A 26456-nucleotide genomic window follows, 5' to 3' on the forward strand; every position below is an offset into this window, starting at 1 on the left:
TGTCGTAGTGGTTTGTGCAGCCCTTTGAGACACTAGTGATTTAGGGCTATATAAGTAAACATTGATTGATGATTGATTGAATATTGCATATAGTATCTTATATAACCATCAATTTATGCTACATTGCATCAAAGAGGACACATTACCAATGTGTATCTAGCAGGACAAATGTTATATTCGTGGCATCTTGTGCCGCTGGTACATTTTCTAACCCATTTTGATTCCATTATCATTAATAATCTATCGTTGATTACCTACTGTGCATTTTTGTTACAAACCCAACACACTTTTGTCCGAATTGTTTTTCAACCTTTTATGAGCCAAGGCACATTTTTTGTGTTGAAAAAACACGAAGGCACACCACCACCAGCAGACATCATTAAAAAACGAAACTCTGTTGACAGTAAAAAGTGGTTGTCACAATTGTTGGATATCACTTTAAAGCATAAGTTAGCATGCATGACTGTAGCTCTTGTCTCAAAGTAGGTGTCACCACCTGTCACATCACATTCTGACTTATTTTCACTTTTTTGCTGTTTTCCTGTGTGTAGTGTTCGACTTCTTGTCTTGCGCTCCTATTTTGGTGGCTTTTTCTCTTTTTTCGGTATTTTCCTGTAGCAGTTTCATGTCTTCCTTTGAGCGATATTTCCCGCATCTACTTTGTTTTAGCAATGAAGAAGATGTCAGTTGTTTTTATCCTTCTTTGTGGGGACATTGTTGATTGTCATGTCATGTTCGGATGTACATTGTCTTTGCTCCACAGTAAGTCTTTGCTCTCGTCCAGCATTTAGTTTTTGTTCACTTTGTAGCCAGTTCAGTTTTACTTTTGTTCTGCATAAACTTCCTTAAGCTTGAAGGCCTTTTCTTAGGGGCACTCACCTTTTGTTTATTTTTGGTTTAAGCGTTAGACACATTTTTACCTGCACGCTGCCTCCCACTGTTACAAAGCAATTAGCTACCGGCTGCCACCTACTGAGTATTACACGGTTACTCTGCAGAGCTTTAGACAGCACCGACACTCAACAACAACACATCATTTGCAGACTATAATTACTGGTTTGCAAAAAACATTTTTAACCCAAATAGGTGAAAGGAGATCATCTCAGGCGTTGAGGGGTCCGGTTTGGTGGCCGCGGGATTAGGTCTCTGCTTTTTTGCAGATGATGTGGTCCTGATGGCTTCATCTGGCCGGGATCTTCAGCTGTCACTGGATCGGTTCGCAGCTGAGTGTGAAGCGACCGGAATGAGAATCAGCACCTCCAAGTCCGATTCCATGGTTTTCTCCCGAAAAAGGGTGGAGTGCCATCTTCAAGTTGGGGAGGAGACCCTGCCCCAAGTGGAGGACTTCAAGTACCTAGGAATCTTGTTCACGAGTGGGGGAAGAGTGGATCGTGAGATCGACAGGCGGATCGGTGCAGCATCTTCAGTAATGCGGACGTTGTATCGATCCGTCGTGGTGAAAAGGAGCTGAGCCGGAAGGCAAAGCTCCCAATTTACCGGTCGATCTAGGTTCCCATCCTCACCTATGGTCATGAGCTTTGGGTCATGACCGAAAGAATAAGATCAGGGGTACAAGTGGCCAAAATGAGTTTCCTCCCCCGTGTGGCGGGGCTCTCCCTTAGAGATAGGGTGAAAAGCTCTGTCATTCGGGAGGAACTCAAAGTAAAGCCGCTGCTCCTCCACATGGAGAGGAGCCAGATGAGGTAGTTCGGGCATCTGGTCAGGATGCCACCCGAACGCCTCCCTAGGGAGGTGTTTAGGGCACGTTCAACCAGTAGGAGGCCTCAGGGAAGACCTACGACACGTTGGGAAGACTATGTCTCCCGGCTGGCCTGGGAACGCCTTGGGATCCCCCGGGAGGAGCTAAACGAAGTGGTTGGGGAGAGGGAAGTGTGGGCTTCCCTTCTTAGGCTGCTGCCCCCGCGACCCGACCTCAGATAAGCAGAAGAAGTTGGATGGAGATAATCTCCCACGGCACAGCAGACTGTATCCCACGGCGCGGCACAAAACACTGTCCTAACTCACAGCATGGTCACGGTTATCAATCAAATGTTGGAGAATGTTTAAAGAGCATAAAGCCTTTAAATTGATATGTTTGTTAAACTCATTTTAAGTGATTTAGGTAGCCCTTTTAAACAATATATTATTTATTATTATTTAATACTCTATTTATATTTTCTTTTGTTTTCTTTCCTTGTTGTTGAAAGTGCCTTGACTATTGTGTGAATTATAAATCTATGGTCACTTGTGTGTACCTAATGTTGTGTCCCCAGAGGGGATCAGAGCGGTGCGCATGCGCACAGGCAGCCTCCCCGCCGGCGTCTAGGCTTTCGAGGCTTTAAAAGACTTGTTGCTGCTGCCAAATGTGGCCTTTCTTCTCCCTTCGTCTCCCTTTCCGCCGTCCAGCCATGTTCCGGCAGAGCCTGACCAGGTGCGACGTGCGACGCCGCGGACTTTAAGTTGCTGCTGCTGGTGGAGGCTCCGGACTGACGTGACGGTAATGAAGACGCCACAAACATGCTAGCGTGTCCAATTAAACGCGCCTTTTTCTTAATTGGCCTTAATCGTGTTCCTTGCTGATGTTGTCTCGTCGGCCGATAAATTGTGAACAGCGCGTGAAGGACGTTTGGACGTCACGTGACGCCGTCATTAATTAGCGCTTCAATCAGGCCCGCTCGGCGGACACTTGATTAGGTACACCTGCACCGTCCGTCACCGCAAACGATGCTTACATTACGCCTGTTGTTGTTTGTCATAACTCTTTTTGAGCAGTGCACGCAGTCATGTCAGCAACAGAGCTCAGTAAGAAATGTATAAGCATAAATATAAACATACTGTTTGATTGCAGGCTGACAGCTGCCAATCAAAAAGTAGTTTTAGTTCCATTGGAAATAAATACATCTTCCGCCCGATTGTAGCTGAGATAGGCGCCAGCGCCCCCCGCGACCCCAAGAGGGAATAAGCGGTAGAAAATGGATGGATGGATGGATGGATAAATACATCAGACTTTTAACATGCTCGAAGAAGCAGGAAGAAGCCAAATTTATTGAAATAATTCCTTATCATGTGTTGCAGTAACTGTACCTTTTTTAGTAAAGCAAGTGTCACAGATTGAGAATGACATAAAACTGCCACAAATATTGTCATTCATTAATCACACTTCATCTTTATGGCCAATAAAGAAACACTAATGAATCAAGGCACATTAGGCAGTTAACATTTTTGCTAATTACTGGGACAATAACACATTTTGTATACCTATTAATGTGTGTGTGTGTTATTGTGTAGTAAGTTGACACTCTTTTGTAAATAATGTCTTAAATAACATGATGTAGTACAGTTGTGTAAGTCAATATACTAACATATTATCACATCCACACTGTTCTATTTATATGTGTACCTAATGTTGTGACTCAACATTAACATATTGTTATGTGTATCTAATGTTGTGACTCAATATTAACAAGTTGTTTTATAAGTGTACCTAATGTTGTGGCTCAATATTAAAAAATTGTTATATATGTGTACCTAATGCTGTGACTCAATATTAACATATTCTTATATATGTGTACCTAATGCTGTGACTCAATGTTAACATATTGTTGTTATATGTGTGCACCTAATGCTGTGACTCAATGTTAACATATTGTTATATGTGTGCACCTAATGTTGTGACTCAACAATGAACATATTGTCACTTCCGCACTGTTTTATTTTACATGTGCAGGTGGACCTCATGGTGTGTCCGGTACTATTCTCTCCAGGAGTCGTCAGTGTGTCCTCATTAATTACCATAAAGCCTTTTGGACATTTAAATCCAGCTAAAGAGAATTAGTTGACCATCTATTGGCTTGTAAAAGAATGTAACGAATATTGAGTTGTGAGGGTTTCTTTCATTACGATTGGAAGTTGATTCAGTGGCAATAATTGATGGTAAGACAGGAAGTTAATTCAGTGGCAATAATTGATCATAAAACAGATGAAAACTAGTATGTTGGGCTGCAAAAAAGCAAATGCCTTTTTTTTCCCTTTCTTCTTAGTGTTTATTTTCTTTGTTGCAGGTGTTATTGTTGATTTTTTTCTATACTTTAGATATTATTGTTTATGTTGTCTTCATTTTCGGTGTTATTGTTTATTATTTTCTTAGTTGTAGGTGTTTTTGTTTATTTTTTTCTTTGTTTTAGGTGTGATTGTTTCTTTTTTTTCTTTTTTTGGGTGTTATTGTTTATTATTGTCTTAGTTTTTGGGTGTTATAGTTAATGTTTTCCTTGTTTTAGGTGTTATTGTTTGTTATATTCTTTGTTTTAGGTGTTATTGTCTATTTTTTCTTTGTTTTAAGTGTTATTGTTTATTTTGTTATTGTTGTGGTATTATTGTTTATTTTTCTTTTATTTTAGATTTTATTGTTTATTTGTCTTTTATTTTAGATGTTATTGTTGATTTTTTCTTTCTTTTAGATGCTATTGTTTATTCTTTTCTTGGTTTCAGGTGTTATTGATACATTTGTTTTTCTTTGTTTCAGGTGCCAGACAGGCGATGAAGTGAGACATTAAGTCATCCAGAAGGAGTTGATCCCACACATTGATGATGGACATCATAGGTAAGTGGATGAAATAGTTTACAGTACCTTATGAAGCTGACATACTGTATATATTTGTGGCCTACCATTAAAGGTGTCAGGCATTGTTGCCATAGTAACGGCTGCCTTCCATATGCTCTCTACTTTGTAGTGACCAGCGTCTTATCCCTCTGACACATACAATTACTACACTTGTTACTCATTAACTAAATACACTTAATCTACCAAACACAATAAATACACCAATCACATTAAATTTACTAAATATACTGAATACACAAAAAACACTATATTTGGTGTTTTACATGTTATTAGGAATATAACTACATTACATATATTATATGATGTTATATTATTTTAAAAATAAAATCATATAATATATGTATTGTAGTTATATTCATAATAACATATAGTATATACATGATCTAAATATATATGTAATGTAGTAACATTCACAATAACATTTAATATACACATGATTTAAGTATATATGTAATGTAGTAATATTTATAATAACATGTAATATATACATGATGTAAGTATATTTGTAGTATCTAAGAACATTCATAATAGCATGTAATATACACATGATGTACGTATATATGTCATGTAGAAACATTCATAATAACATGTAATATATACATGATGTAAGTATATATGTCATGTAGTAACATTCATAACAACATGTATTACTTAGGTATTATTTTGATCATTTCAATCATACAGCGACGTATTGATTTCACAGACGTCTCACACCGTTCTTTTTCCCTTCAACAAGAAGAAGAAGACTATTAATCATGGCAGACCTGATGAGAGACAACAAAAACTACTTTGGGACAAATGATGATCTAGGAACTTCAATTTTTGAGCCTGGACATAAGGAGGATGATCTACAAGTTTTAGAAGCTGCGTGCTAAACAGATGCAGCTTTAGTCAAACACTAAGCATCATGTAGCAGTAATGCTAAGTGCTAAACAAGATGTAAAACATAATAAAACAATCACTTTCTGTACAATGTCTGCTCTCACCGGGATAAAGACTGATGGTATGTTTATATCTTCCGCTTTACATCAACAATTCATTATAATCCTTACTATAAAACAACTTATTTTCGTTTCTTTCTGGCCATCCCCGGGTCTAAGTTGAATGTCAAAGTTGACCAACTTGTGGGTTTATGTCCACAACCTTCTACTATACAAGTGAGAGAGATAATGTATCATCTAGAATCAACTTTCACCAACTAAGAGGCCATGCAGCAGCTCAATATGTCAATATAGCAGCATATGCTAGTTAGCTCTCTGCCGTCTGCGTTAGCACTTATAATAACAATTTTAGGTCACGACATGTAAATAAAGTATTGTTGGTGCTTTTTGGCTGTCTTTTAGAGTACTTTATTGTCATGATCCAATACCCGGGTAATGGCATGATTTATTCTTGGTAGTTTTTCTGTGTAGTCTGTTTCCTGGGTGCACCCTTTCCCTGTTTACTGTCGGTTTCCGTGGGTACTGATTCTCCTCACCTGTCTTAGTTTTGCAATTAGTGTTCCCACCAGGGTTGATGGTGGCGCCAGAGCGGTAGGTGGCTGCAGGACTGGACGGGACTGTTCCTCCCTCTCCAGCTCCTTCAGCACCCACTGGTACCATTTGTCCATCCACTCTGCGCTGTACTTCTGTGGAGGATTCTTTTTGCTTGGCAGCCCTGTAGCAGGAGGGCGAGAGGATGGCGTTTGCAGGCCCACCAGGGTTGATGGTGGCGTCAGAGTGGCAGGTGGAGAGTCTGTCATGATTGGTGGAATCTGGGGAGCAGGCGTCTCATCTGACATGATGGGCGGGGCCAGAGCAGTAGTTGGCTGCAGGGCTGGACAGGACTGTTCCTCCCTCTCCAGCTCCGTCAGCACCCCCTGGTACCATTGGTCTATCCACTCTGCACTGTACTTCTCCGGAGGATTCTTTTTCCTTGGCAGCGCTGGAGCAGGAGGTAGAGAGGATGGCGATTGCAGGCCCACCAGGGTTGATGGTGGCGTCAGAGTGGCAGGTGGAGAGTGTGTCGTGATGGGTGGAGTCTGAGGAGTAGGCATCTGGGCTGTCAGCGTGGGAGGAGCCAGAAGAGCAGACGTCTCATCTGACATGATGGGTGGGGCCAGAGCGGTAGGTGGGATCAGGACTGGACAGGACTGTTCCTCCCTCTCCAGCTCCTTCAGCAGCCCCTGGTACCATTGGTCCATCCACTCTGCGCTGTACTTCTCTGGCGGGTCCAACTTGCTTTGTGGCACTGAAGCAGGAATTGGGGTCGAAGCCGACAGCGTCCCCGCTGGAGGAGAGATAGGCAGCAACCCCCCCCCCCCCCCCCCCCCCCCCCCCCCCTCCCGGAAGTCCTCCTCAGCACTTTGCCCACAGGCATCTTCCCTTCACTCGAACAGTCAGGATCCACTACATCTCCATCAACCTGTCAGCGTAATCCTGGTATGATCAACTCTCACCTTTTCACTGTATACAATGCTTGGGATCTCGTCAAGTTCTGCCAAGACTTGTGCCCGTCGCGCGGTGACGTCACACCACCTGGGAAGTGAAGGCTCCGGCAGCGGCCGGCGCAGCGCGAGAGCATGCGCAGAATTACAACAAGACTTTTCCCTCACCGTTGACTACCAGGCTCTTCCCGTGCGGCTTCTCCCCCCCATCACCTACAGGCAAGTGTCCAGAAGGGAGCGAGCGGCGCACACGCACAAGGCCGGCTCCCAGGCTTCCGAGAGCCCACCCGCCCTTGCCCTCTGCTCCCGCCGAACTCTCACAAGTGCTCCCCCCACCAGATCCATCTAGCATCTGAATCTGCTTCCTGAGGTGGGGGTCGGTGCTGGTACCGTGTCAGCAGGGCAAGCAGACCTCCATCCTCTGAGGTTGCTGCCTGCCTCTCCTCCAGTGGGGGCGCTGTCGGTTTCGACCCCAATTACTGCTCCAGTGCCGCAAAGCAAGTTGGACCCGCCAGAGAAGTACAGCGCAGAGTGGATGGAACAATGGTACCAGGGGGTGCTGAAAGAGCTGGAGAGGGAGGAACAGTCCCGTCCAGTCCTGCAGCCACCTGCCACTCTGGCGCCACCATCAACCCTGGTGGGAACACTAATTGCAAAAGTAAGAAAGGTGAGGAGAATCCGTGCCCATGGAAACCGACAGTAAACAGGGAAAGAGGGTGCACCCTGGAAACAGACTACACAGAAAAACTATTAATCAATCAATCAATCAATGTTTATTTATATAGCCCTAAATCACAAGTGTCTCAAAGGGCTGCACAAGCCACAATGACATCCTTGGTAGAGCCCACATAAGGGCAAGGAAAAACTCACCCCAGTGGGACGTCGGTGACAGTGACAATGATGACTATGAGAAACCTCGGAGAGGACCGCATATGTGGGCACCGAAAGCAATGGATGTTGAGCTGGTCTAACATGATTTTGTGAAAGTCCAATACATAGTGGATCTAAAATAACGGTGACAGTCCCGTCCAAAGGGGATCCAATTTAGTAGCGAAAGTCCCGTCCATAGCGGAGCCAGCAGGAAACCATCCCAAGCGGAAGCGCATCAGCAGCGCAGAGATGTCCCCAACCGATACACACGCGAGCGGTCCATCCTGGGTCCCGACTCTGGACGAGCGGTCCATCCTGGGTCCCGACTCTGGACAGCCAGTACTTCATCCATGGCCACCAGACCTGTGTCCCCCCCCTCCACAAGGGAGAGGGGGACAGACAAAAACTACCAAACATAAATCATGCCATGACCCGGGTAACGGATCATGACACTTTATGGGCACAATATTGTACACTCAATAGCTACACTCTTAGCCACCTCTTACTTGCTGTATTTTAATGAGTAAGATTGCTTAAAAAAATCAAAACAAACATTCTTGTCTTACATACGGATTTTGGATGATAGACTCAATTCATAAACAGTAAAGATGGCAAACAAAATAATAGTAATAATTATATATATGTATATATATATATATATATATATATATATATATATATATATCTCTCAGTGACGTGCGGTGATGTTCATGGCTGGTGAGGCACTGACTTCATCACAGTCAGATTTATAAACATATGATTATCTTATTCACCATTTGATTGACAGCAGGTAACGGGTTATGTTTAAAAGCTCATACCAGCCTTCTTCCCTGCTTGGCATTCAGCATCAAGGGTTGGAATTGGGGGTTATATCACCAAAAATTATTCCTGGCCGCTACTGCTCACTGCTCCCCTCACCTCCCAGGGGGTGAACAAGGGGATGGGTCAAATGCAGAGGACAAATTTCACCACACCTAGTGTGTGTGTGACAATCATTGGTACTTTACTTAATGTAGCAGGTACTTTAGCTAGTATAGTAGAAGTTCTCAATATTTAGGCTAATCAGAAGTCTAGATTACGACTCGGAGAGAGTAGGACAGACACAATTAAATACTTTAAATGATACTGGTGTTATTTAAACATGTACAGTGCAACAACTAGTGGACAGACATTAAAGGCCTACTGAAATGAGATTTTCTTATTTAAACGGGGATAGCAGGTCAATTCTATGTGTCATACTTGATCATTTCGCGATATTGCCAGATTTTTGCTGAAAGAATTTAGTAGAGAACATCCACGATAAAGTTCGCAACTGGAGAAAAGCCCTGCCTCTACCGGAAGTCGCAGACGATGACGTCACACGTGTGATGGCTCCTCATATATTCACATTGATTTTAATGGGATCCTCCAACAAAAACAGCTATTCGGACCGAGAAAACAACAATTTCCCCATTAATTTGAGCGAGGATGAAAGAAAAGATTCGTGTTTGAGGATATTGATAGCGACGGACTAAAAAAAAAAAAAAAAAAAAAAGTTAAAAAAAAAAAAGCGATTGCAATCGCGTTGCATTGAGACGGATTCATATGTTTTTAGAGACATTTACTAGAATAATTCTGGGAAATCCCTTATCTCTATTGTAATGCTAGTGTTTTAGTGAGTATAACTGTACCTGATAGTCGGAAGTGTACGTCCACGGCCGGGTGTCTCAGGGAAGTCGACAGCAGTTGTACGGGAGGCACAAGCTCAGCTGATATCCGGTAAGAGGCGACTTTTTAACCACAATTTTCTCACCGAAACCTGCTGGTTGACATTCGGTTGGGATCCATGTCCGCTGTGACCCATAGTAAAGTTTCATGTCCGTGAATTTTAAACAAGGAATCACCGTGTGTTTGTGCGGCTAAGGGCTAAAGCTTCCCAACTCCGTCTTTCTACTTTGACTCCTCCAATATTAATTAAACAAATTGCAAAATATTCAGCAACACAGATCTCCAAAATACTGTGTAATTATGCCGTTAAAGCAGACGACTTTTAGCTGTGTGTGTACGCAGCGCTCACATTCATAACAGCCCGTGACGTCACGCGTACACGTCAACATTACGCGACGTTTTCAAGAAAAAACTTCCGGGAAATTTAAAATTGCAATTTAGTAAACTAAAAAGGCCGTATTGGCATGTGTTGCAATGTTAATATTTCATCATTGATGTATAAACTATCAGACTACGTGGTGGATAGTAGTGGGTTTCAGTAGGCCTTTAATAGGAATGGCCATTCAAAACAAAAGAAAAAAAACAGTAAGGAATCTCAACAAACAGTGTTGGTTTAGTTCAGGTAATTCATAAAAAGTAACATCAAAAGTTATTCAACTTTATAGGAGCCATATGAGACTGATCGCAGTCCACATGTGCATTCGCAGTTCATACAGCAACACAGGTTGGCGTTGTGGATATGGCAGTTTGTAGTGAAAGTTCAGTTTATGGCTAGGTTGTACTGTAGCATAAAAAATGCAGATGGCCTTAATACGCCACAATACTCAGTCACCATATTTAAGTACCCAAGACTCGACATAAATATAAATTCCATCGGATCAGAAACATTGGAGGAAACAGGACTAAAACCCGATGCTAACCGCTCATAGAAAATACATGGGTACGGCTAGTAACTACTTTTAGCAAACAAATTCACTTACCAACTCGTCACACTCTTTCGTCGCAACTCGGCCCTGATGGTCGGCACCTATAAGTTTACAATGAGTTGTAAAATGTTGGACGGTTGTTTTTACGATATGCAGGCAATCAACAACTTTAAAACATACCGGCTTCAGATGTCCCAAGCCTAGCCGAGTAGTGCAAGAATGATCTCTGGGATCACTAGCGCCCTCTACCACCAGGAGGCCGGAGAACAGGTGCCTCACATAGTTCGTCTTCGGAGCCGTTTTAAGATTGCCCAGCACAAGAAATACGTTACACACATACAGTTGTTGACAAAATACACTGTACATTATATACCTCAGCTAACTAAACTATGGAAATGTATAATATAATTCATATAGCAATACGGTCTCACTGCACAGCAGGCCAGCAGTTAGCCAAGTCATTGCACAATCCATGGTGACGGGAGGCTCAGCTGGCTGTGACTCACCGCAAGTCTCTGCTCAGTATTTGAACGGCAAATGTGAAAATTCAGCGATTTTGAATAAAAATAATCCAAAACTGGTGGAGTTAAAAGGAAAATAACTTTATAGTATAATCACTGAATACATATAGTAACAATTTAATATATATTTTTTCTTTTTCCATTTTTTTTTCTTTCCATGATGGCAGGTGAGGCCCTGCCTTACCTGCCTACCCAGACCGCACGTCACTGATATATATATACATATATATATATATATGTACGCATATATATATACACATGTATATATACGTGTATGTATATGTATATATATATATATATATATATATATATATATATATATATACATGTGTATATTTATCCATCCATCCATCCATCCATTTTCTACCGCTTATTCCCTTTTGGGGTCGCGGGGGGCGCTGGCGCCTATCTCAGCTATAATCTATATATATATATATATATATATATATATATATATATATATATATATATATATATATATGTATATATATGTTTGCAGCTGTTTTTGAAAGGCTATTATTCTTGGTCATCAGGACCGTGAGAGTGTATTTTTTGTTTTTGTTGTTGATTAACCCTTCTCAGGGCATGTGTTTAATTATTAAATTATTTTAGTTTTTACCAGATAAATTACACGTTTGAATTTGGATTACTTGTGATGAATCACAGGTTATTCCTTGCCTGCATGATTTAAATACAATTTAATAAACAAAACAATATTTGGACACAAATGCAACTTCATTGTCAGAATGTTATACGGGAACATTTTTAATGTGTTATCTTTGACTGCACGTCATTTATTTGTTCAAAACTGATTTAAAGTCTGGTCAGGGTGTTTATTTGGAGGGAAACTTGCCAGCGACCCGTTTGTACCTTTGTGCCTTTCAGGTAACCACGGTTAAGTTAAAGGAGCAGGCAGAGTCAAAATAAAATGTGTGATTAATTTGCATATATTCATGATTACTACTTCCCAGGACATTTCCTGAAAATGTTATTTCTCCAAAATGTGCCTTACATCACCCGGAGAGTATTTCCAGGGCTTCACTTTTTACACATTTTCTTTTGTTACATTCTTATTCCGCAATGGTATACATTCATTTTTGTCCTCAAAATTCTACACACAATATACCCCATAATGACATTGTAAAAATATTTTTTTGCAACATTTTTGCAAATGTATTTAGGTAAAAAAGTAAAAATCACATGTACATAAGTATTCTGAGCCTTTGCTTGATACTTAGTTGATGCACCTTTGGCTGCAATTAAAGCCTCAAGTCTTTTTGAATACGATGCCACACGCTTGGCACACCTATCTTTGGGCAGACGTCCTGGATGAAAACCGTTGCTATCCATCCAACTTAATGGTGCTTGAGAGGTGCTGCAAAAAGGAATGGTTGAAATTGCCCAAAGATAGGTGTGCCAATCTTGTGGTATCGTATTCAAAAAGACATGAGGCTCGAATTGCTGTCAGTCGTATTGATGCACTGTGACGATTTATCAAACAAACTAATCGGCAGATGACTCTCTTACTAAAATAATTGATAGATTTGGTCAGACAATCCTTCTCTGAGGACACAGCAGCAGATCTAGGATGACAACAAAGTCGTCCAGGAGTGTGGATGCATGATGAACACATGAACGTGAATTCCTCTGCAGATACCCAGCGTGCCTTGGAGGCTGTGGAGAGACTTCAAGCCAAACTGAAGGAGCGAGGAGAAGCTGAGGACAAACTCAGTCTGCTGAAGAGTGTCCTGAAGAGCCGACTCTTCCTTCACATTCTCAGCCTGCAGAAGGCCCAACGCCAGCCTGCAGCCAAGGTACATCCACTCTACACCGTGTGTGTCTGTGTGTGTGTGTTTGTATGTGTGTGTGTATGTGTGTGTGTGTGTGTGTGTGTGTGCTGAAGAAGGAGCTGGAATCACTGAATGCACGAAGCAAGCGGGATGAGTAATCAGCTTACCTTGGCTTAACACTAAAGCCTGCAGACATGGAGAGGGAGAAGGAAGAAGAGACATGTGTGCAAGACTAGAACCATGGTGGCTGTTTGGGATGTGCTCTTTCTTCTCCCAAGTAGAGACCACATTGTATACACCCAGAGATCAGCACTCAGTCCGGGTCTTGAACTTGTGTTGTTTGGCAGTTGATGAGGTTTGGCGCAGTAAGTGTGATGACTCGCTAATAGGCTAAGAGCATAAGACTAACACAGGCATTACACCTTAGGAAGACGACCTCTTCATCTCACCGCACCTAAAGACGGGTGTCTTGCTCAAGGATGACTTCAGTCTTTCTTTTTGAACTTCCTGGTCCAAATCCCAGTTCTGACTGGCCAAATTATTGCATGGAGCAGAATATAAAATTATAATAAAACATTTGTTACCTCCTAAAAAGTTGGAAAAGACTGGTTCAGTTCAGTTCAGTTTTAGTTTATTTCCACCATGCATATAATACAATGTAATGCATCAAGGGTGGTCTCCATACCAATATTTTGGTACCGGTACCAAAATGTATTTTGATATATTTCTAAACAAAACCACCACAAAATGGAATTATTGTCTTTATGTTACCAACAAATCTTACAGTACATTACACATGTGTTACTTATTGGAATTTAGTCCTTAAATAAAATAGAACCGGTACTTTTTAGATGAGGTATTGTACCAAATATGATTCATTAGTATCGCGGTACTGTACTAGTACCGGTATACCGTACAACCCTGAATGCATCACATACTTCCAGTTGTTTCATTACAGCACTTCCAAAAAGGAGTATGAAGAAGCTGAGCTTATTGAATCCTAACCCTTTTCATACCATTTCCTTGTTCTCTGTTTGTAACAAAACTGGGAATAAATAAATAATAAATAAATAATATATCATAGTAAGTAAACAAATATTAAATACATAAATAACCTCCGGCCCGAATGCAGCTGAGATAGGCTCCAGCGACCCCCCGCGAGCCCAAAAGGGACAAGCGATAGAAAATGGATGGATGGAATAATCTTTATCTCAAAAAACGGTACAATATATTCTACATAATTGTTCTTCTGTGTACTTTGTGATCGCTTGTAGTTTGAACAGTCATATCAGTACTTTGTTTGATTTCTTTGCTTAACCCATTCCATTATTTTATTTCCACATGCGGACATACTAAAGGTTTTAAGTGTTGTACTTGCATGCACACGTTTTAAATGACATTTTCCTCTAAGGTTATAGTTCTCCTGTGGTGGAGAAGTGATTTCTACTTGCCAACCTAGAAGTGGCCAAATGACGACTCCGAGAGTTAGAATTTTTCTTCCTGTCACTCACGCTAAGACTTGAAGAGTAGCAGTCATGACAAAAAAGCGCAACGGAAGAGGAGTTATGATGCTAAATTTAAAATAATGGTGACTAATGAAGTACAATTTATTTTACGTCACTCCACCAGTTTTAGTTTGCTGATAGACTTTTGAAGACAAAATAAACACAATATTTGTGTCTTGAAATGAGAGCTTGTTTTGTATTAGAAGTTACTTTGTATTTGTGTCAATACGCTAATAATGATTTTTACTAGTGAAGTGAAGTGAAATGAAGTGAAGTGAATTATATTTATATAGCGCTTTTCTCTAGTGACTCAAAGCACTTTACATAGTGAAAGCCAATATCTAAGTTACATTTAAAGCAGTGTGGGTGGCACTGGGAGCAGGTGGGCAAAGTGTTTTGCCCAAGGACACAACGGCAGTGACTAGGATGGCGTAAGCAGGAATCGAACCTGCAACCCTCAAGTTGCTGGCACTGCCACTCTACCAACCGAGCTATGCCCATCCTGGCACCTCAGAGCAAGTAGGTTTTGGGTGCGACACAATGCATTTGTGTCTTTAGCTGGACGTCCTGATGCTTGGAGTCAGCTGGGACAGGCTCTGACCTCAAGGAGACCTCGACTGAAAAAAGTCTCTCCAGAAACCAATCCTAATTTCCATTCTTTGGTACACAGCTTTTTAACAGTTAGATTTATAGATTGATGGCTTAAATTGATTTCAAACATGTTACACAGATGGGCGAACATTTCTTGTTTGATCAAATTTGGATGGATTTATTTTAGGAGCAAAATTGTCAAGGACTGCTGTCGGTCTTGAACCCCAAGATGCAGAGATGGCAGGCGTAGCGCAGGAAAACATGACTTTAATATTAAAAAATCAAAAAACAAATGGAGTTTAAAAAAAATCAAAAAACAAATAGTGCAACTGATAAGTGTACATCCAGGGGAAACAGGAAACAGGAAACAGCCAACAGAAGACATGATAACAGGAGACAGGAACCAGGCAACAGGAACAAGGAATTAAAATAACAGGAGACAGGAACCAGGAAACAGAATACAAGGAAACAGGCAACAGCCAAAAGGAACCAGGAAACTGAATAACTGGAGACAGGAATCAGTCAACAGGAAACAGGCAACAACCAACAGGAACCAGGAAACAGAATAACAGGAGACAGGTAACATGAAACAATCATTGAGCCCTGACTGAAGGGCGAGGCAGGCATAAATAGTAGCCTGATTGGCAACTGCAACCACGTGTGCCAGGCTGCCAATCAGGTACAGGTGAGGGAAACGAGCGCTCAGGGAGACATGCGGGAAATGGAATGAAAACCCAAAAATAACCAAAGTGTCAGTAACAAGCCTGACAGTAGCCCCCATTCCTATAACGGATAACAAATGTTTTAAGTTTGAACAAAAAGTTCAAAACCAAGGGAGGGTGCAGGGAGGAATGGCAGTGGGCTGCCAGGCAAAGTCTTCCAGAATCCACCGAGGACGAGTCAGTTGGCGGTGAAGACGATGTCGTCATGGGAGGAGCCGCTGAAGACTATGTTGTCATGGGAGAAGCCGCTGTAGATGATGACGTTGTTGTGGAAGGAGCCGCCAAAGACCATGACGTTGTCGTGGGAGGAGCCAGAGCAGCAGGCGGCTGGGAGAGGTGAGAGCTGTGCTTCCCATGTCGCACAGCTGACCCTAGCCCACCCCCCTCAAGGGACGGATCCCAGACATCCCCAAAGAGGCCGACAGACAACAACGATGGGTGGGAGGGAGCTTAAAACGAGGCAAAACATTTTTTGGATTTGCCCACCAGTGCCAACATTTTGTCAAGCTTCTCTGCCATTGAAATCTCCGTGGGGCACGTATTTGGCTCGATGATTCTGTCAGGGACTGCTGTGGGTCTTGAACCCCAATATGCAGAGATGGCAGGCATAACAGCCAACAGGAAACAGGATAACAGGAGACAGGATACAGGTTACAATCAAGCCCTGACTGGAGGGAGAGGCAGGCATAAATAGTAGCTTGATCGTAACCAGGTGTGCCAGGCTGCCAATCAGGGACAGGTGTGGGAAACGACCGCTCAAAGAGACATGCAGGAAATGGAACCAAAATAAGAGCGCTGACAGGAAATAAACACAAACAGAGGAAAACTCAAACATAACCAAACTGTCAGTAACAAGGCTGACAAAAATGTGATAAAAGAGTTGAAATCCCTTGTCGCACAGTTTTTTTTGGTCTATTTTCAGAGCACATTTGCGAGTACATTGAAGTGATTATAGGGTAGTTTTAATTTAGTGAGGCAACAGGATGAATAATCTTGTAATGTTCTAATCCATATTTCTAAATGATTGCTGGAGGTTGGGAGAACCAGCAGCACTTTAGGTGATAAAGGAGAATTGGATGTATAAGCCAGCCTATAAACAATAGTCCCTGTCGATATTCAGTTGAGGGTTCCTGGTTCGATACCCTGCTTCCACCATCCTAGTCACGTCTGTTGTGTCCTTGGGCAAGACACGTCGCCCTTGCTCCCGATGGCTCATGTTGCATGGCAGCCGTCAGTGTGTGAATGTGAGAATGTGGAAATGATTTCAAAGAAAGTAGAAAAGCATGAATTCATTTAGGTGGACCCCGACTTAAACAAGTTGAAAAACTTATTGGGGTGTTACTATTTAGTGGTCAATTGTACAGAATATGTACTGTACTGTGCAATCTACTAATGAAAGGTTCAATCAATTAATCAAAAAAAGCGCTTTTCATGTATAACCCATTTACCATTTTATAAGAACTGGACAAACTGTCATCTGAGAAGACGGCAAAGATAGAAAGTGATTTTCTCGGTTGTCTTCCACTCTGCTTTAAAGGGGAACATTATCACCAGACCTATGTAAGCGTAAATATATACCTTGATGGTGCAGAAAAAAGACCATATCTTTTTTTAACCGATTTCCGAACTCTAAATCGGTGAATTTTGGAAAATTAAACGCCTTTCTGTTTATCGCTCTGGAGGCGATGACGTCCGAATGTGACCTCGCCGAGGTAATACAGCCGCCATTTTCATTTTCAGCACATTGTAAACATTGGGTCTCAGCTCTGTTATTTTCCCTTTTTTCAACTATTTTTTGGAACCTTGGAGACATCATGCCTTGTCGGTGTGTTGTCGGAGGGTGTAACAACACTAACAGGGAGGGATTCAAGTTGCACCACTGGCCCGAAGATGCGAAAGTGTCTGCCGCCAGACCCCCATTGAATGTGCCAGTGTCTCCACATTTTACCGGCGATGACAGACATGACACAGAGGTGTATGGATAACCTGCAGATGCATTTGCAATGATAAAGTCAACGAAATCACAAAGGTGAGTTTTGTTGATGTTGACTTATGTGCTAATCACACATATTTGGTCGCGGCGTGACTGCCAGCTAATCGATGCTAACATGCTACGCTAATCGACGCTAACATGCTATTTACCGGCGGTGCTAAAGCAGACATGGCACAGAGATGTATGGATAACCTGCGGATGCATTAGCAACGATAAAGTCACAAAAATGACAAAGGTGAGTTTTGTTGATGTTGACTGCCAGCTAATCGATGCTAACATGCTACGCTAATCAATGCTAACATGCTATTTACCGGTGGTGCTAAAGCAGACATGGCACAGAAATGTATGGATAACCTGCAGACGCATTTGCAACTATATTACGTTTCCTTCCACCCACATCCATCCATCCATTTCCTACCGCTTATTCCCTTTTGGGGTGGCAGGGGGCGCTGGCGCCTATCTCAGCTACAATCGGGCGGAAGGCGAGGTAAACCCTGGACAAGTCGCCACCTCATCGCAGGGCCAACACAGATAGACAGACAACATTCACACTCACATTCACACACTAGGGCCAATTTTAGTGTTGCCAATCAACCTATCCCCAGGTGCATGTCTTTGGAAGTGGGAGGAAGCCGGAGTACCCGGAGGGAACCCACGCATTCACGGGGAGGACATGCAAACTCCATACAGAAAGATCCCGAGCCTGGATTTGAACCCAGGACTGCAGGACCTTCGTATTGTGAGGCAGACGCACTAACCCCTCTGCCACCGTGAAGCCCTTTCACCCACATTTAATGCAAAAAGCAGTTTAGCTCGGTTGGTAGAGTGGCCGTGCCAGCAACTTGAGGGTTGCAGGTTCGATTCCCGCTTCCGCCATCCTAGTCACTGCCGTTGTGTCCTTGGGCAAGACACTTTACCCACCTGCTTCCAGTGCCACCCACACTGGTTTGAATGTAACTCAGATATTGGGTTTCACTATGTAAAGCGCTTTGAGTCACTAGAGAAAAAGCGCTATATAAATATAATTCACTTCACTTCACACTTACCAATCGACGGATTTAAGTTGCTCTAGTGTCACAAGATGCGAAAGTCCTGATCGTTTGGTCCGCACATTTTAACGGCGATGCTCACGCAGCTATTCGGCCATGAATAGCGTCAATAGCTATTCGCTCAATAGCTTCAGTTTCTTCTTCAATACTTTCATACTCCAACCATCCGTTTCAATACATGCGTAATCTGTTGAATCGCTTAAGCCGCTGAAATCTGAGTCTGAATCCGAGCTAATGTCGCTATATCTTGCTGTGGTATTCGCCATTGTTTGTTTACATTGGCAGCACTGTATGACGTCACAGGGAAATGAATAGTCGCATCGCAAATAGCGAAAATCAAGCACTTTAAAGCTTTTTTAGGGATATTCAGAGACCGCTAAAATTTTGAAAAAAACTTCAAAAAATACAACATGCCACTGGGAACTGATTTTTATTGTTTTTAACCCTTTTGAAATTGTTATAATGTTCCCCTTTAAGTCATATATGACAATATCTGATTACTATTTTATTTATTTTATCCACCCAACTGGTTTTAGCAAGAGACACCTTCATGCCAATGGCAAAGAGAATATTGTTTCTTTTTACCAGACAGTCTGTGTGACCCAATTGTGTAAGAAGTAAAGCAAACAAAGCAGTCTTCTTCTCATTTACATCTGGTGAACACCTTCAATCTCTCATGTCAGAAATGTCTCCTCGCATGCTATTTATAGCCCTCAATTACGTGCCAATCATCCCATTTCTCTCTGTCTCTTATCACCCCTCCACAATAAATGTCTCCACCTCCACTATCTCCTGATCACCCTCATCCATTCCCCTCTCGCTCTCTGCACCCCGCCATGGCATCCATCAACCGCTCTCTCCTTTATCTCTGCTCTTCGCTTCCCCAATCCTCACTTTCCCTGTGTCAACCCGCCATGGTTCCCTCACCCCTGGCAGGCCAAGGGCCTCTCCAAGTCCGTGTCAATGAACTGTGGCAAGGGCTCGGCCGTGGGACTGGACACCAAGCTCAGTCACAGCGACTCTTACACCTGGGCCATGGAGAACCGAGGACCCAGCAGGTCTCTCCGCAGGGACGGGAGCGTCTCGTCCCTGGACTCGCAGGATCTGTCTTTCTCAGACCTCTACTCAGACAACTGCACCCACACAGAGTCACAGGTACTTTGAATATGTAATAGGAAGCAATCTAGTTCCACGGTGCAACACATTGCCTTTCAAAGTGTCCCATTTGTAAGATAATTTAACTTCAAAGCATTGTGTCACATGGGTTGGTCTGTTTGTGTGTTAGTACTGCACACCCCCTCGGATCTCCCGGACCATGTCCATGGGGAGGAACCTGTCTTCAATTGCTCATGAGGTAAACCCAAAACCATCTTGAACACAAAGTAGTTTCACGTCTGCAGCACCTTGCTCTCTCTGCTCCCTCAGAGGCGTCACTTGGAGATCATCGAGCTGACCAATGATGGGAAAGGACTTGGATTTGGGATCATAGGTGGGCGGAGCACAGGGGTCATGGTCAAGACTATCCTGCCTGGAGGAGCGGCTGGGCAGGTACAACTTCCTGAGACCAAATGTGGGATGGCTTCTATCGTTTTAATACTGAAGCACATTGGTTCTACTGTCTTAATGCATACAGTATGTCATGTTGCATACAGTATGTCATGTTGCATACAGTATGTCATGCTGTATGTCATGTTGCATACCGTATGTCATGTTGTATACAGTATGTCATGATGCATGCAGTATGTCATGATGCATACAGTATGTCATGATGCATACAGTGTGTTGCATGCAGTATGTCATTTTGTATACAGTATGTCATGTTGCATAAAGTGTGTTGCATGCAGTATGTCATTTTGTATACAGTATGTCATGTTGCATACAATGTGTTGCATGCAGTATGTCATTTTGTATACAGAATGTCATGATGCATACAGTATGTCATGTTGCATAAAGTGTTTTGCATGCAGTATGTCATTTTGTATACAGTATGTCATGATACATACAGTATGTCATGATGTATACAGTATTTCACGTTGTATACAGTATGTCACATTGTATATAGTATATCATGTTGCAAACTGTATGTCATTTTGTATATAGTATTTCATGTTGTATAGGGTATGTCATGTTGTATACAGTATGTAATGATGCATGCAGTATGTCATGATGTATACAGTATTTAATGTTGCATACAGTATTTTATGTTGCATACAATGGGTCATGTTGTATACTGTGTTTCAAGTTATATACAGTATGTCATGTTGTATACAGTATTTCATGTTGTATACAGTATTTCATGTTGTATACAGTATTTCACATTGTATACAGTATGTCATGTTGTTTACAATATGTTATGTTGTATTTCATGTTGTATACTGTGTGTCGTGTTATATATAATGTCATGTTGTATGCAGTATGTCATGTTGTATACAATGGTTCATGTTATATACATTATGTCATGTTGTATACAGTGTTTCATGTTGTATAAAGTATGTCATGTTGTATATAGTATGCCATGTTTAATGTCAAGCTGTATACAATATATCATGTTGTATTTCATGTTGCTTACATGTTGTGTACAGTATGTCATGTTGTATTTAATGTTTTATACAACATGTCATGTTGTATTTCATGTTGTATACAATATGTCATGTTGTATTTCATGTTGTATACAATAAGTCATGTTGTATACAATATGTCATGTTGTATGTCATGTTGTATACAATATGTCATGTTGTTTTTCATGTTGTATACAATATGTCATCTCAGGGCATTCAATCGATGGCAACTGGACTGTTTGGTTTGTTTTGGATGACGTTTCACCTTTCATCCGAGTAGACTTCTTCAGTTCATAATCATAGACTTAGATTGTTCAGATCTAGTCTTAGACTTAGATTGTCCAGATCTAGTCTTAGACTTAGATTGTTCAGATCTAGTCTTGGACTTAGATTGTTCAGATCTAGTCCAGCAGCTGGTGCCAAGACCCCAAATGTTTAAACCAGAACAAAACAGGAGTGTGTGCCTGGGCAAGGATGGTTTCTCCCTGTTGTAGTGAGAAAAACAACTGTTGAGATGCAAAAGAACAATCCTAATGTCAAAACCAACAACAGTTGTTAGCATTGAAGTATTGTGTGGCAGAACCATGGCTGTGGATCCACTACTACCAGTCCTAAATAGTCAGAATCTGCCTTGTTAGCATTAACGTATTGTGTGTCAGAACTATGGTTGTGGATCCACTACTACCAGTCCTAAATAGTCAGAATCTTCCTTGTTAGCATTGAAGTATTTTGTGGCAGAACCATGGCTGTGGATCTACTACTACCAGTCCTAAATAGTCAGAATATTCCTTGTTAGCATTGAAGTATTGTGTGGCAGAACCATGGATGTAGATCCACTACTACCAATCCTAAATAGTCAGAATCTTCCTTGTTAGCATTGAAGTATTGTGTAGCAGAACCATGGCTGTGGATCCACTACTACCCGTCCTAAATAGTCGGAATCTTCCTTGTTATCATTCAATTCTCCTGGTCACCTTCTGTGAGCAGAATGTTTCTAACTCCTGTTATTTGTTGGAGGCTAAATTGCAGAGTCTCTTAGGAATGGTTGAAAGGACAGCGTTGTATGTGGGAGACAGGTGGTGTCACAGGCCACCTCCTCTGTTCCATCCGCCCTACCTGTCCACAAGGTGTACATGTTTGTTGTCAAAGGAGTGCTGTTTGTCCCTGAGGTGCAAGTAGACATCTGAGTCTAGACCTGAAGACTTGGCCCGTCTATATTGTGCCATGTGTCGTTTTAGGGTTGTTTTGTTTCCACTATCTATAACTCATTACACTGGATAGCATACACCAGCTTGTTTTTGTGGGTGTGGGTTGTCCGGTCTTGAGGATGCAGCAGTCTCTGTTGCAGGGTGGTGTGAACTGTACTGGGATGTTGTGTTGGTTCAACATTCCTGTCACACAGACCTGATCCTCATGGCATGACAATACGTCACCTGTGTCCTCCTCATCAACTCTGTTCTTCTTATTTCTGGAACTGTATGTACTTTTCACAAACCACCAGCTGGGGGAACCAAAGGTTTTTAGGGATTCCTTCAAATGCCTATGTTCTTTCTATGTAGCCTTGTAGGCCTGTAGGAAGATGATTAGATCTGTGTTGTTCTTTGACTTCAACGTGTGGACCAGTAGGAAGATGATCAGATCTGTGTTGTTCTTTGACTTCAACCTGAGAACCGGTAGGAAGATGATCAGATCTGTTGTAGGGTTCTCATGACGCCCAGTTGGTGCTCCAGTTGGTGGTGGGAGTCAAAACGTAGGTAGTGATGGGTATGTGTGTTTTTTTAGTAAACCCTGAAATGAAGGCCCCTGTTTTCTCCAATATGAACATCACAGTCCAAAAAGGCAACTTTCTGTCACGTGTGACATTGATGTTTTATTTTGTCACAAAAAAGTTTGTAGTTTTCCCAGTCTTCTCGTCTTTACGTAACACTTATTCTATTGCTATTGCTTTCACATTTATTGACGGATTAAAGAAATTCCAACGCCAACCCAATCAGTACAATCCAAGGAATCGTGTTGTGTCCATAATTCACAAAATTTCAGATTTCCCGAAATTTCCAGGAAATTTCTATTGTAATGAATCCTCTTTTCAAATTTTAACAAGTCCCACATTTATTACCCGATTCAAACCATTCCACCCATGGACATTCCTGGAATTTCAGGATTACCAGGAATTTTCCCCCATTGAAGATGTATGGTCATTGTCACGGCTTGGTACGATATGCTTTACGAGGAACCCAAGGATGCAGACAGACAAGAGGTGATTAGAACAGTCTCTTTACTCGTAATAATGTACTCACAACTAAGGGTGCTCCACAAAGGAGATAACTAAAGGCGACGAAGCAAAAATGTAAACTCAAAATGGCTTCGTAAAAAAAAAAAAAAAAAAAAAAAGCTTTATAATAATAATGACTAAACTTAGGCTGGAGTTGCAAGATGTGCAACCACTGACCAGGAACCAGGCTGGATGGTACCAGGAGCAATCAGGATAACAAGTAGGAATGGTCACGGAAGTTGTCAGTAATGGAGCCAAGGAGTAGAATCGCCAAGTGCCATCCAGCTGCCAAGGTGCAGATTAAATATCCTCCAGGGAAAATTGGAAGCAGCTGTGCACGTCTCGCAACTCCGCCCACAAGAGGAAGACAGGAACTCTAGGGGAAAGAGAACTGGAGTGAGGTCAAATCCTCTCCTTTTGGGCTTGTCGCTCTCGTAGGCGGTTGTCCAAACGAACGGAGAGCGAGATGAGCTCCACGAGGGTTTGGGTTTCGTCACGGGCATCCAGCTCGACTTGGATGCGGGGGCTGAGGCTAGCCAGGAATATTCCCCGCAATGCTCTCTCCCCCCAGCCACTCTCCGCTGCCAGGATCCGGAAGGAGATTGAGTGGTCGGCTACGGAGGAGGACCCCTGGCGAATAGCGAGGAGGCGGCTGCCTGCCTCTCGCTCCCTCACAGGGTGATCAAAAACGCTGCGCAGCTCAGCACAGATCAGGGATAGACTGGAACAAAGTTCTGGTTTGCTCTCACATACCTCCATAGCCCAGCGTGCTGCTCTTCCAGCCAGTAGACTGAATATATATGCCACACGGGCGGGATCTGATGAATACGAGTGAGGCTGCTGTGCAAATACTAAGGAGCACTGGTATAAAAATAGTCTGCATTTTCCAAAGTCCTCCTCATACCTGGATGGTTGTGGTATGCTGGGTTCTTGGGTACAAAAACCCGGTGTCAAGGCGTCGGGGGAACCAAAGTCTGCCACTGGTAGCGGGTGAGGGGCAAGCATGCGGGTGTGCATCTCCCGCACCAGTGCTGTCTGTTCAGCCAAACTTTGTTCGTGATGGCTTATTTGCTGGCCATGAGCCCTGGGAGCCCGTCGAACAGGATCTTCGTCTGCGGTTTCCATGTTGACTTGGCGATTTTCTGTCACGGCTTGGTACGATATGCTTTACGAGGAACCCAAGGATGCAGACAGCCAAAGGTGATTAGAACAGTCTCTTTACTCGTAATAATGTACTCACAACTAAGGGTGCTCCACAAAGGAGATAACTAAAGGCGACGAAGCAAAAAGGTAAACTCAAAATGGCTTCGTGAAAAAAAAAAAGCTTTATAATTATAATGACTAAACTTAGGCTGGAGTTGCAATACGTGCAACCACTGACCAGGAACCAGGCTGGATGGCACCAGGACCAATCAGGATACCAAGTAGGAATGGTCACGGAAGTTGTCAGTAATGGAGCCAAGGAGTAGAATCGCCAAGTGCCATCCAGCTGCCAAGGTGCAGATTAAATATCCTCCAGGGAAAATTGGAAGCAGCTGTGCACGTCTCGCAACTCCACCCACAAGAGGAAGACAGGAACTCTAGGGGAAAGAGAACTGGAGTGAGGTCAAAAGGTCAACTGCACCAACAAAGAAAAACTAAATACAAACCGCAAGGTGGCAGCAGGTGGTGACAGTCATAACACAAACGTCGACATGTCCAACATTTCTTTACAGATTTCAACTGTTCCAAAGTCATTTACTCTTGTTAGTCAACGTCTAACATCCTTCTCAGATCGTTTTACACTTTTTTTTTGCGTATTTGGCACCTGTGCACCATACAGTCAGATAACTGATTCTTTTTTTTTTTTTCTCGCTAATTTTGCAACTGTTTACCCCAGAGTCATGTAAAGTGCCAACTTATATGACTTATATGTGCTATCTGTTAACACGCTGGCATGGCTTTTTTTTTTGCCATTTTCACAGGCTTATTGTCATCAAACTTTGCACGTGACACATGCTAACTGTTAGCATGCTAACATTGGCATTTCAGTTCGGCTTGCGCATATCGGTGGCTCGTGTGTTTTCAAAGATTGAATCACAAATTCTAGCTATTGATGTTAATAAATAGTTTTTTATTGCTTCACTTATTTTCCTATGATATTCAATCAATCAATCAATCAATGTTTATTTATATAGCCCCAAATCACAAATGTCTCAAAGGACTGCACAAATCATTACGACTACAACATCCTCGGAAGAACCCACAAAAGGGCAAGGAAAACTCACACCCAGTGGGCAGGGAGAATTCACATCCAGTGGGACGCCAGTGACAATGCTGACTATGAGAAACCTTGGAGAGGACCTCAGATGTGGGCAACCCCCCCCTTTAGGGGACCGAAAGCAATGGATGTCGAGCGGGTCCAACGTGATACTGTGAAAGTTCAATCCATAGTGGCTCCAACACAGCCGCGAGAGTTCAGTTCAAAGCGGATCCAAGACAGCAGCGAGAGTCCCGTCCACAGGAGACCATCTCAAGCGGAGGCGGGTCAGCAGCGTAGAGATGTCCCCAATCGATACAGGCGAGCGGTCCATCCTGGGTCCCGACGAGCGGTCCATCCTGGGTCTCGACTCTGGACAGCCAGTACTTCATCCATGGTTATCGGACCGGACCCCCTCCACAAGGGAGGGGGGGACATAGGAGAAAGAAAAGAAGCGGCAGATCAACTGGTCTAAAAAGGAGGTCTATTTAAAGGCTAGAGTATACAGATGAGTTTTAAGGTGAGACTTAAATGCTTCTACTGAGGTAGCATCTCGAACTGTTACCGGGAGGGCATTCCAGAGTACTGGAGCCCGGACGGAAAACGCTCTATAGCCCGCAGACTTTTTTTGGGCTCTAGGAATCACTAATAAGCCGGAGTCTTTTGA

The 26456-nt window shown here is 42.6% G+C and overlaps 1 protein-coding gene across 1 annotated transcript in view; it reads left to right on the top strand.

The window, feature by feature from the left end:
* Window positions 1-2309: 2309 nt before the first annotated feature.
* The window catches only part of si:dkey-92j12.5 (multiple PDZ domain protein), a 184013-nt gene continuing 159866 nt past the window's right edge, over window positions 2310-26456 (top strand). The window contains exons 1-6 of the mRNA XM_061910044.1: window positions 2310-2497; window positions 4523-4600; window positions 12724-12884; window positions 19657-19875; window positions 20006-20074; window positions 20146-20268. Of these exons, the coding sequence (XP_061766028.1) occupies window positions 4585-4600; window positions 12724-12884; window positions 19657-19875; window positions 20006-20074; window positions 20146-20268 (588 nt within the window). The 5' untranslated portion in view covers window positions 2310-2497; window positions 4523-4584. The remainder of the gene's footprint in view (window positions 2498-4522; window positions 4601-12723; window positions 12885-19656; window positions 19876-20005; window positions 20075-20145; window positions 20269-26456) is intronic.

This window comes from Nerophis ophidion, linkage group LG01 (assembly GCF_033978795.1).
Source record: "Nerophis ophidion isolate RoL-2023_Sa linkage group LG01, RoL_Noph_v1.0, whole genome shotgun sequence".
In the NCBI taxonomy this organism is placed as follows: Eukaryota; Metazoa; Chordata; class Actinopteri; order Syngnathiformes; family Syngnathidae; genus Nerophis; species Nerophis ophidion.